At 35.7% G+C, this 12,649-nt stretch overlaps 1 protein-coding gene across 1 annotated transcript in view; it reads left to right on the top strand.

Moving 5' to 3' along the window:
* The window catches only part of LOC105529213 (zinc finger protein 257-like), a 34,108-nt gene extending 26,164 nt beyond the window's left edge, over nt 1–7,944 (top strand). The window contains 2 exon segments of the mRNA XM_011966308.1: nt 6,341–7,567; nt 7,799–7,944. Of these exon segments, the coding sequence (XP_011821698.1) occupies nt 6,341–7,567; nt 7,799–7,944 (1,373 nt within the window).
* Nucleotides 7,945–12,649: the final 4,705 nt, after the last annotated feature.

Raw genomic sequence — 12,649 nt, 5'->3', positions numbered from 1 at the left:
TGCAGGCAAACAGGAATTATAAGCTTTTCACCCACTTTCTCTAGCCTATATCTAAATAATAACAATTTATGTCTAAATATTTGTTTTATATAACAGAGACTCTAACTATAATCTGCTATATATATTATATGTATATAAAATATATAATATATATTAAATTACGTACATATAATTTAGCAATGTAAGGCTATTCCTTGCTTCTAAACTTGGATTACAGCAGTTTCATTTTGTGAAAGAATAACATACAATTAAAACATAAACATGATCTCTAGTTTATTTTAAATGCTTATTTATTAAATGTTTGTCATTAGAATCTTCTATTTATGATTATACTGCATTTTCTCTAAAATTTTACTGCCACATAGTGCCTGTCAGTGATTCAAAATACCTGCCTTCAGTAAGTACACAGTTACTGTCAAATATTGTAGCTATCTAGACAATTTTTTTTAATGGTACATCAATGTTGCATACCAGATTATATGAGTAAACATTTTATTATTGTTTTGCAGTTCCATGTTTGTGTTTTTTTCAGTGTAGGTTTCTTAACATCAGTTCATTGTGAGTTTTTTGTTTTACTTACGTACTATAATTTTAGACAATTTGCAATTCTGTTTGTACACTTTAAGTCAATATAAGAGATAAACCATCCAGGCTGAGCGCAGTGGCTCACAGCTTTAATCTTAGCACTTTGGGAGGCCGAGGCGGGTGGATTACCTGAGGTCAGGAGTTTGAGACCAGCCTGACCAATTTGGTGAAACCCCGTCTCTACTAAAAATACAAAAAATTAGCCGGGCATGGTGGCGTGCACCTGTATCTGTAATCCCAGCTACTCGGGAGGGTGAGGCAGGAGAATTGCTTGAACCCAGTAGGCAGAGGTTTCAGTGAGCCAAGATCGTGCCATTGCGCTCTGGCTTGGGTGACAGAGCAAGACTCCTCAAGGAAAAAAAAAAGATAAACCATTCATCCATTCATATGTCTGTCATGATCAGATTATATAGGTGTGTGTTTTTATCTATACCCCAATTTTGGTTATCGCTTATGTATATATTTTTTAGCTGATTTTTAGTGGTTTTGTCTAAGTGAGTAGTCATGGAAATAGTCTTATTTTCACCATGTGTTTAGTGAATATATATTTTTTTGTGTTAAAAACTTTTGTGATTTGAAGGTATTCTTTTTTTAATATTCTTTCTTTTTCGTCATTTTTTTGAAGTTAATTTTTGAAAGGATTTATAATTCTGTATTTTTTTTAGTTTTTCTCCTAAAACATTTATTGTTGAAAAAACAGATAACATAAAATTTACCGTCTTTTTTTGAGATGGAATCTTGCTCTGCTACCTAGACTGGACTGCAGTGGCATAATGTCGGCTCATTGTAACCTTTGCCTCCCTGCAATCTTCGCCTCCCGCAGTCAAGCAATTCTCCTGCCTCAGCCTCCCGAATAGCTGGGATTATAGCCATAGGCAACCACACCCAGATAATGTTTGTATTTTTAGAAGAGATGCGGTTTCACCATGTTGGCCAGGCTGATCTTGAACTCCTGGCCTCAAGTGATCTGCCTGCCCCGGCCTCCCAATGTGCTGGGATTATAGGTGTGAGTCACCCCGCCTGGCCTAAAATTTACCATCTTTAGTCTATTTATGTGTACATTTCAGTCCTAGGAAGGTGGTGGCTCACATCAATAATAGCAGGATTTTGGGAGGCCAAGTCAGAAGGATTACTTGAGCCCAAAATATTGAGACCAGCCTGGGCAACATATAAAGACCCCCTCTCTGCAAAAAAAAAAAAAAAATTTAATAGCCAGCCATGGTAGTGTGCACCTGTGGCCCTAGCTATTTGGGAGCTAGGGGGGAGTATTATTTGAACCTGGGAGTTTGAGGCTGCAGTGAGCCATAGTTGTACCGCTGCATTCCAGCTTGGGTGACAAAACCCTGTTTCCAAAAAAATGGCATATATTTCAGGCATGTTAAGTACATTCACATTGTTATACAAGAGACTTATAGAAATTTTCCATCTTGTAAAACTAAAACTCAATACCCATTAAGTAAAAACAACCCATTTTACCCTCTCCAACCATTGACAAACACCATTTCACTTTCTGTTTTTATGAGTGTGACTACTTAAAATATCTCGTATTATGGAATTATATAGTATTCATTATTTTGTTACTGGCTTATTTCAGGGGACACAATATTCTCAGTTAATCTTCAAATATGACAAGATTTTATAACGCCAAATAATATTTCATTGTATTTATGTATTATATTTTTCAACGTGTTTCCAGATTAAAAGACATTTGGGTTTCTTCAGCCTTTTGACTTCTGTGAATACTAATACAATAAACATGATTGTTCAAATTTGTCTTCCAGGTCCTGTGTTGCATGTTATAGATACAGATTCATAAATGAGATTGCTGTATTCTATAATTTTATTTTTAATTATTTGAGGTACATTTATAACCTTTTTAAATAATGGCTACATTCCTGAGTTTCACCAGCAATCAACATGGGTTTCATTTTCATTGCATCATCAACAGATTTGGGTTTTTTGTTTGTTTGCTTTTTGTTTTGAGACAGAGTATAGCTCTGTTGCCCAGGCTGGAGTGCAGTGGTGCGATCTTGGCTTCACTGTAAGCTCTGCTTCCCGGGTTCACGCTATTCTCCTGTCTCAGCCTCCAGAGTAGCTGGGACTACAGGTGCCCGCCACCACACCTGGCTAATTTTTTGTATTTTTAGTAGAGACAGGGTTTCACCGTTTTAGCCAGGATGGTCTCTATCTCCTCACCTCGTGATCCACCCGCCTCGGCCGCCCAAAGTGCTGGAATTACAGGCGTGAACCACTGCGCCCAGCATGAAGATAATTTAAAAACTATCAGCTGGGCACGGTGGTTCACGCCTGTAATCCCAGCACTTGGGGAGGCCGAGGCAGGTGGATCACCTGAGGTCAGCAGTTTGAGACTAGCCTGGCCAAGGTGGCAAAACCCCATCTTTACCAAAAATACAAAAACATTAGCCGTACATGGTGTTGGGCACCTGTAATCCCAGTTACTCGTGAAGCTGAGGCAGGGGGAATCGCTTGAACTCAGAAGGCGGAGGTTGCAGTGAGTCAACATGGTGCCATTGCACTTCAGCTGGGCGACAAGAGCAAAACTCCGTCTCAAAAAAAAAAAAAAAAAACCCTAAATTTCTAGCTATTATTTCTAGTTATTATTGTTCATTTTTACTTGTCAAAAGCACAACAATTTATAATAAAATATTGTCAAATATTCATATTGCTGAAGTGTTTTCGTCTTGCAGAACTAAATCTCTACACATCATAAAACTACCAATTTTTCCTGTATTGTGGCACTTTTCAAACACCATTCTGTTTTCTGTTCCTCGTGGTGTAACTTCTTTATATATCTCATACAATCTCTGTCTGTTTGTGGCTGGCTAATGTCACTTTGCAAAATGTCATCAAGATTTATCTGTGTAGTTCTTAGAATATTTTCTGCTTTTTGGAAACTGAGTATTCCAATATTTTTACATTTCAAATTATATGTATTGAATAATTTGGTGACAGAAACTAGCATTGTTTTTACCTATTGGCTTTCAGTAACAATGCTACAATTATGGGTAAGCAAATGACTATATGACCATATATATGAAAGTTTATGTGTTGCATTCTATTTGATTTGTCTTGTTTTCAGCTTGATACTCATACCAAATTGCTTTAATTCTGTAGCTTTGTAATCTGTTTTGAAATTAGAAATTATAATGCCTCCAACATTTTTTTTTTTTTGGAAGATTGTTGGGTCCTTTGTTGTCTCTTGCGATAGCACTCTTCGTTTGGTTGTTTTTTTTTTTTTTTTTTTTTTTTTTGAGACGGAGTCTTGCTCTGTCACCCAGGCTGGAGTGCGGTGGCCAGATCTCAGCTCACTGCAAGCTCCGCCTCCCGGGTTCATGCCATTCTCCTGCCTCAGCCTCCTGAGTAGCTGGGACTACAGGCATGCACCACCCAGCTAATTTTTTGTATTTTTAGTAGAGACGGGGTTTCACGGTGTTAGCCAGGATGGTCTCGATCTCCTGACCTCGTGATCCGCCTGTCTCGGCCTCCCAAAGTGCTGGGATTACAGGCTTGAGCCACCGCGCCCGGCCTGCTGTTTCTTTACTAATACTCTCTTTTATTATTATTATCAGAGAATGTGAGGTATCAAAATATCCTGCTATAATTACATTGCTTTTTATGTGTTTTTTCAATTATGTCAATATTTACCTTACATATTTGGAACCCTAATGTGAGATACACACGTGCACATATGTACAAATTTTTCATAGGTTCCCAGTGAATAAATCTATTATTGCTTAAAATGCCCTTCTTTGTCTTTTTGGAGTTTTGACTTCATATATATTTTATATAATATGAGTTTTTGACTCAAGATGTAGCTCATGTAATACTAATTTGAACTTTTCTGCTCTCATTTGGTTAATATCTGGATAAAATGCCTACTTCAATCTTGCCACTTTCAGGCTTTATTATTATTAGTTCTAAACTGACTCTTGTAGAAAGGCTATTGAAACTATGTCTCATGATTAGAAAGTTAATTATACATATATGTAAGTAATTTTCTGAAAGACAAAGACTCCTGTTATTTTATTTTATTTGATTCTTATATTTTTATCCCTCATTTTCTGTCTTCCTTTGTGTCTATTTCATTTTAATATTGATAAAATTTCACTTCTTTCTTATTTTCTTTTGGGTGTCTACACAGATATTTTCTTTGTGATACTTTGGGGATTACATAAAACCTCTAAAAGATAAAACAGGATATATTTAATCTGGTGAAAAATGAACTTCAGTTATATACAAAAATTTTTCATCATTACATCTGCCCTCAACTTTGTTATTGATATTGCTGATTATATCTTTTTAAGTTGTGTATTTATTAACAGATATTTACAATACTTTCTGTGCTTTTATTTTTCTAATTTTAGAGAATAATAAATGTTTTCTGTCTCCTTATGAGAATGCTAAGGAATTCTATTTTTGTGTATGTATGTTTCCCAGGAACTTACGTATTTTTATATGATTGTGTGTTCTTGCATCATGTTATTTTCAGTGGAAGAAACTTTTTTCAGCATCTTTGATAAATAGGCCATCTATAGTGCCAATATACTGTCTCAGGATTTGGTTATTTTGGAAGGTCTTTATTATTGTTTGGTAGGACATTTTTGCTGGTGATTATTCTCACTTGACAGCTACTTTTCTTCAGGGCTTTGACAATATCACACAGTTTTCTTCTGGTGTGTAAAATTTTCTTCTGAAAAACTTTATTGTGTAACTATGCTTACAAATGACACATCACTTTCATCTTGCAGCTCTTTAGATTCTTTCTTATCTGTGACATTTTAAATTGTTCTTATAGATGTGTGTTTTAGTTTGTGGAACTTCTTTATTTTTATACTATTTTTTCTTTAGAATTGGTTATTATCTCTTTTTGTGTTTTTTGCCTCCACAATTCCTGTTTTTAAAATACTTTTATAATGATTGCTTTCTGAAAATTTCATGATTTTTTTGAAGGGGCCATGTTGCCCTAATATTTTGTATACATTGTAATCTTTGATTGAGACTTGGACATTTAAGAAAAAAAAAAGCCACCTGTCACAATCTTTACAATGTAGCTTTATCCTGGCACAGTCTGAAACCAGTTGTCACGGCTAGTCATTCTGGGAGCCTTTCAAACATATTCTTAGAATGTGTCTTATCTGAAATGTTTTATTTTCTAGTTTAAAAAGTTTATTTGCATTTATCACTTGCTACACTTGATCCCTTTCTGTGGTACTGCAGTCTCTCTGCTGGTGTGACATTTACCTTTGGTCTCAGCAGTCTCAAATTGTCATTCCAAAGTATACTATTTTTTTCAGCATTTTATTTAATGAGAGACTGAAACCAGGGTCTTGAAAGACCCCTAAAAGCCAGACATAAAAATGTATGTGCCAGTATTTTTCTTGTCTTTTAAATAGAAACAAGGAGTTGGCAATTTACTTCTAAGAACACTATGTTATACTGGGGAGAAGGAAGTTCTGTGTTGGGTTAATGTAACAGACTTTTCTTTTTCTTCATGTTGCTTTTTTCATTGTTTTCACCTGGGGCACTTCACACATTTATTTATAAATTTTCCAAAAATGTGTTTTGGTCAGTATGTTTTTGTTACATTTTATATGTTTTTGAATAAATTAGAGGCTGTGTTATTTTGCTATGCCATCTTGGTTATATAGTTTATATAGTTTTATAGGTTAGATTTGTAAAAAATATTTACCTGAGTCCAGTAAGTGGAGTAATTTGTTGTTTTAATTTCTTTTAGTTATGTGTTCTCATATTGCTGAAGACCTTTGGCCAGAGCGAGACATTAAAGATTTTTTCCAAAAAGTCATACTGAGGAGATATGATAAATGTGGACGTGATAATTTACAATTAAGATTAGGCTGTAAAAGTGTGGATGAGTGTAAGGTGTGCAAAGGAGATTGTAATAGACTTAACCAATGTCTGACAACAACCCAGAGGAAAATATATCAATGTGATGAATATGAGAAAGTCTTTTATAAATTTTCAAATGTAGATAGACATAAGATAAGACATACTGAAAAGAAAATTTGCAAATGTAGAGAATGTGGTAAATCATTTTGCATGCTTTCACAACTAACTCAACATAAGAGAATTCATACTAGAGAGAATTCCCACAAATGTGAAGAATGTGGCAAAGCCTTTAACAAGTCCTCAGCCCTTACTAAACATAAGATAATTCATACTGGAGAGAAGCCCTACAAATGTGAAGAGTGTGGCAATGCTTTTAACCGGTCCTCAGCCCTTTCTCGACATAAGAGGATTCATACTGGAGAGAAACCCCACAAATGTGAAGAGTGTGGCAAAGCCTTTAACAGGTTTTCACACCTTACTCGACATAAGATAATTCATACTAGAGAAAAACCCTACAAATGTGAAGAATGTGGCAAAGCCTTTAACTGGTCTTCACACCTTACTGAACATAAGAGAATTCATACTAGAGAGAAGCCCTACAAATGTGATGAATGTTGCAAAGCCTTTAACTGGTCTTCAGCTCTTACTACCCTTACTCAACATAAGATAATTCATACTAGAGAGAAACCCTACAAATGTGAAGAGTGTGGCCAAGCCTTTAACCGGTCCTCAGCCCTTACTGGACATAAGATGAGTCATACTGGAGAGAAACCCTACAAACATGAAGAGTGTGGAAAAGCTTTTAACCGGTCTTCACACCTTACTCAACATAAGATGATTCATAATAGAGAGAAACCCTACACATGTGAACAGTGTGGCAAAACTTTTAACCAGTCTTCATACCTTATTCCACATAAGATAATTCATATTAGAGAGAAACCCTACAAGTGTGATGAGTGTGGCAAAACCTTTAACCGGTCTTCACACCTTACTCAACATAAGATAATTCATACTGGAGAGAAACCCTACAAATGTGAAGAATGTGGTAAACCTTTTAATCGTTTATCAAACCTTACCGTACATAAGAGAATTCATGCTCAAGAACCCCAACGAAGTGAAGAATGTGGCAAAGCTTGTAACCATTCCTCGATCCTTATTAAACATAAGGGAATTCATAGTAGAGAAACCGTACAAATGTGAAGAATGTGGCCTGGATTTAACAAATCCTCAACATTTACTAAGTACAAAAGAATTCATGAGAACTCATATGGAAGATAAAGCCTAGAAATAAGAAGAATGTGAAAAAGCCTTTATAAGTTCTCAACACATAATTTATACTAGAAAGAAATCCTAAAGTGTGAAGAATGTCACAAAGCCCTTAACAAGTCCTCAATTATTAACAGATATAAGATGTTTCATACTGGAGCAAAACTCTACAATCCTGAATGTCACAGTGCTTTTAATAACACCTCAAACTTTTCTAAACATTAAAAAAAGAAAAAAAAAGATTATACTCTTGCAAAACTCTAGAAATACAAAGAATGTGAAAAAGCTTTTAAATGGTTTTCACACTTGATTGCAGGTAAAATAATTTATACTGGAGAAAACTCCAAGTATGAAGAATATAACTTTTAACCAGTGTTCACAACTTATTGCACAGGAAAGCATTTATAGTTGAGAAATGGTGTACAAATATAAAGAATGTGGGAAAGTCATTAATATCTGCTCACATATTGTATAACAGAGAGTTCATACTTAATATTATAAATACAATTACTATCAAACGATCTTTCAGAAATATAAGCCTTTAAAGTGAAGAGTTTATTCTGAAGACAAACATTACAAATATAAAGAGGGTTGTAGTACTTGTATCACATATTTTATTGTACACATTTTTATTTTTTTATTTTTAAGACAGAGTCTCGCTCTGTCACCCAGGCTGGAGTGCGGTGGCGTGATCTCAGCTCACTGCACGCTGCAATCTCCGCCTCCCAGGTTCACAAGATTCTCCTGCCTCAGCCTCGCGAGTGGCTGGGACTAGTGGTGCCGCGCCCAACCGCCCGCCACCACCCCCAGCTAATTTTTTGTATTTTTAGTAGAAATGGGGTTTCACTGTGTTAGCCAGGATGGTCTCAATCTCCTGACCTCGTGATCCACCTGCCTCGGCCTCCCAAAGTGCTGGGATTACAGGCGTGAGCCACCATGCCCGCCTATTGTACACATTTTCTACTAGAGAAGAACCGTGAAGCAGTTGCTGAAACTTTGTTCAACGTTAGGGAATTTATATCGGAGAAGAATTCAGCAAATGTAATCAGTTTGGGAAAACATTTTTTCAATAACTATAGCATAGAAAATGCCAGAGAGCTCATACTAAAATAGTCTTTTGCAGATGAAATAAATACGAAGAAATATTTAATTCAAATTGAGTTTATATAATTATCAGAGAATTAACAGTAGAAATAGCTAAGGCACTGACACTTCAGACATTACACTAAATCAGACTGCTGTGTGTAGAAAATCCAAAACTACAGTTGGTAAGTAAATTAATTTTATATAACTTTAAAATGAGTAGACATTTCTTTGAAAAGTCATAATTACATTCAAGTATACTTTTTTGGTAAGTTACAAAACTTTCTAAAAGTAAATAATGATGTAAGTTAACTCTGAAATTACTTCATGCTATTTCTTCATTTCTATTGCATTCACCTGTGAAAGCATATGATCAACTATTGCTGCATAAGAGATATGAGGGATACTTTATTAGGTGGGAATTACACACCACCTCTTAAAGAGTAAGGACAATGAAATGTAAGATGCATGATAAGTATCTAAGTGAAGAGGCTCTTTGTAGTTAACTTAGTGATTTATGAGGTAGTTGTTCAGAGTAATACTCTTTCATGTTATAAGAGAAAAACATTTTTTAGTTAAATGTAAGTTAAAGTAGTACCATATAATGTTACTGATTGTACTTTTATTTAATAAAATGCAGTACATTTAAAAACTCTTAGATTATGTGTGGACTTAAGTTTTAATTAGATATTTTCTTTTACTATATTAATACTATTGTACATTCTGGCTGGGCGCAGTGGCTCACTCATGTCTGTAATTCGAACACTTTGGGAGGCTGAGACAGGCAGAACACTTGAGATCAGGAGCTCGAGACCAGCCTGGCCAACATGGTGAAACCCTGTCTCTACTAAAAATACAAGATATTAGCCGGGCATGGTGGTAGGTGCCTGTAATCCCAGTTACTTCAGAGATTGAGGCAGAAGAATCAATTGAAGCCAGGAGGCAGAGGTTGCAGAGAGCCAAGATCACACCATTGCACTCTAGCCTGGACAACAAGAGCAAGATCCTGTTTCAAAAAAAAAAAAAAAGTTTTGTGCATTCAATGGAGCATTATTATTCCACTAACTGTAACATACCCACCTTACTTGAGGGTGTAGGTAAAATATAATGATAAGCTATTTGGCAACATAGTGGAATAACATGTCTAGTAATCGGTTCTGTCAGTGGCTTCAGATTGCAAATAAGTTAAAACGTATTTTTCACATAGGTTACATTTTTATACTTTTTTTTATTTGAGAGGGAGTCTCGCTCTGTCTCCCAGGCTGGAGTGCAGTGGCACAATCTCAGCTCACTGCAAGCTCCACCTCCCGGGTTCACGCCTTGCTCCTGCCTTAGCCTCCTGAGTAGCTGGGACTACAGGCACCTGCCACCACACCCAGCTAATTTTTTGTATTTTTAGTGGAGATAGGGTTTCGCTGTGTTAACCAGGATGGTCTCCATCTGACCTCGTGGTCCACCCGCCTCGGCCTCCCAAAGTGCTGGGATTACAGGCGTGAGCCACCATGCCTGGCCCCATTTTTATCCTGTCTTATTCTTTTTAATATTGTGGTTACACAGTGTGTGTATATATTTATGCCATATATGGCATTTTTTGGTACAGGTGTATAATATATAATAATTACATCAGGATAAATGAGACATCCATCACCTCTAGCATTTATCCTTTTTATTACAATTTGATTAGTAAAATAACAGAAATACTGTGTTTTAAAATATTAAAAGCACTTTGATTATTTTAAAATTTACAATTGTTCTTCGCTACAGGGTCATTTTTATGGTCATAATAAAATTTGTATAGAAGTATAAATAAAATTGATACATCTCTAAGTCCTGAATAAATACTTAAGGAATTTGTTACATATTTTTCTTTGAACATGTTTTCTCTCTGCCTGCAAACACATACAGGCTTTTAGGTTTTATTTACATAGAGTTAAATATATACCTATATGACTCTAAAGATAAACCTTAGGTGTAAGAAAATTATGAAGTATGTGTGAGTACGAGTTTGTATCCATTTTCAGAAGAAGATAGCAATATTGGAACAAAACAAATTAATACAGTGACTTATTAGAAAACTAAAAACCTTGAAAATGTTGAAAGCAAATCTATACTCTGCATTGTATTGAATTCATTGCTGTAAAATGTTAGGGCTTATGGTTCAGAATCTGCCTATGCACATTCTCAGTTTTTACTTGTCTGGTACTCATGCTAGGCCCATGATTTTCTTGTTTTGCAGTTTATGAAGTACTCATTATGTGAGCTGGTTGGGGATTATAAGAACGATTTTTATGAAATTTAAAGAGTGCACACAAAATAATTTTTAGATGTAATTACAAAATTACTGTATTATTATTTTAGTTTTTGATTTTGTTTTATTGGAGGAACCTATATAAGCCTAATTTTCTTTATTGTTTCACTTTTCATATTGACATAAGTAAATCTATTGAGTGAGCTAATTTGCTTTGGTAAGTACTAGGGAGACTTCACAAGTCATGAGGATGTTTTTACATATGTAGCAAACAAATATGACTTCTGAGTAAAACATGCTTTATAATAAGTCATAAATACTTTTGCTGGAGTTTGTAACTTCAAGTTGGAAATGGAATATACCAATGGTGAAGAAATAACGTTGATTCATCATGTGGAGAGGACTGCTGCAAAGCTGACTTACTGAATTTATACAAAAATTCTGCTTCTTTTGATTTTCAGTTTTGTCTTATGTGTATTCCAAGTATATATGCATCACAGTCTTTCCTCTTTTACTGTGTTATGTCTACAGTTTTCTCATTGTTGTCTTCGTGCGTTGTCATTTTACATGGGAGTTTGTAGGTTCTAAGGAGAAAGTTGGTATTCTTTAATGCACTGAAAAATTGGTTTTAACTGAAGAATTTGCTTATCAATATAACTTTCAGAATAGATATACATTGTTAACAAGTGAAAAGATTACATCACTTAGCTTTGTTTTTTTCTGTGTTAAAAAAAGTTGTATTCTTACAAAAAGCATAGCAAATATAAAGTTGGTAAAAAAATATATTTTAGAAATTAGATTCTAGAGTTAATGGTAAATGAACAATTTTAAATTTAATTTTGTATGATATATTTATATCTCAACATATTTCTATGCAGAATTTTTTTTTCTTTATGTTTTTATTTTATTTATTTATTTATTTATTTATTTATTTTTGAGATGGAGTCTCGCTCTGCCGCCCAGGCTGCAGTGCAGTGGCCAGATCTCAGCTCACTGCAAGCTCCACCTCCCGGGTTTACGCCATTCTCCTGCCTCCCTAGCTGGGACTACAGGCGCCCGCCACTTCGCCCAGCTAGTTTTTTGTATTTTTTAGTAGAGACGGGGTTTCACCAGATTAGCCAGGATGGTCTTGATCTCCTGACCTTGTGATCCGCCTGTCTCGGCCTCCCAAAGTGCTGAGATTACAGGCTTGAGCCACCGCGCCCGGCCTTTTTTGAGACAGTTTTGCTCTCTCAGGCTGAAGTGAAGTGGCCCATTCTTGGTTCACTGTGACCTCCTCCCCCCAGGTTCGAGTGATTCTCCTACCTCAGCCTCCCAGGTAGCTGGGATTACACCACGCCCAGCAAGTTTTGTATTTTTGCTAGAGATGCGGTTTCGCCATGTTGGCCAGGCTAGTCTCAAACTCCCGACCTCAGGTGATCCACCCGCCTCAGCCTCCCAAAGTGCTGGGATTACAGGCATGAGCCACCCTGCCTGGCAGAATCTTCTATTTTTAAGTGAATGTTGAATGTGGCAAAACAATCTACAATGACCTGTGGATTTGAAATTTGGAATAATTTATCAAGATGTAGCAAAATACATCTTGATAAAACAATTTGG

This window comes from Mandrillus leucophaeus, unplaced genomic scaffold (assembly GCF_000951045.1).
Source record: "Mandrillus leucophaeus isolate KB7577 unplaced genomic scaffold, Mleu.le_1.0 Scaffold755, whole genome shotgun sequence".
Taxonomy (NCBI): Eukaryota; Metazoa; Chordata; class Mammalia; order Primates; family Cercopithecidae; genus Mandrillus; species Mandrillus leucophaeus.
The sequence above is the reverse complement of the archived record's forward strand: the minus strand, read 5'-3'. Positions and strand labels throughout refer to the sequence as shown.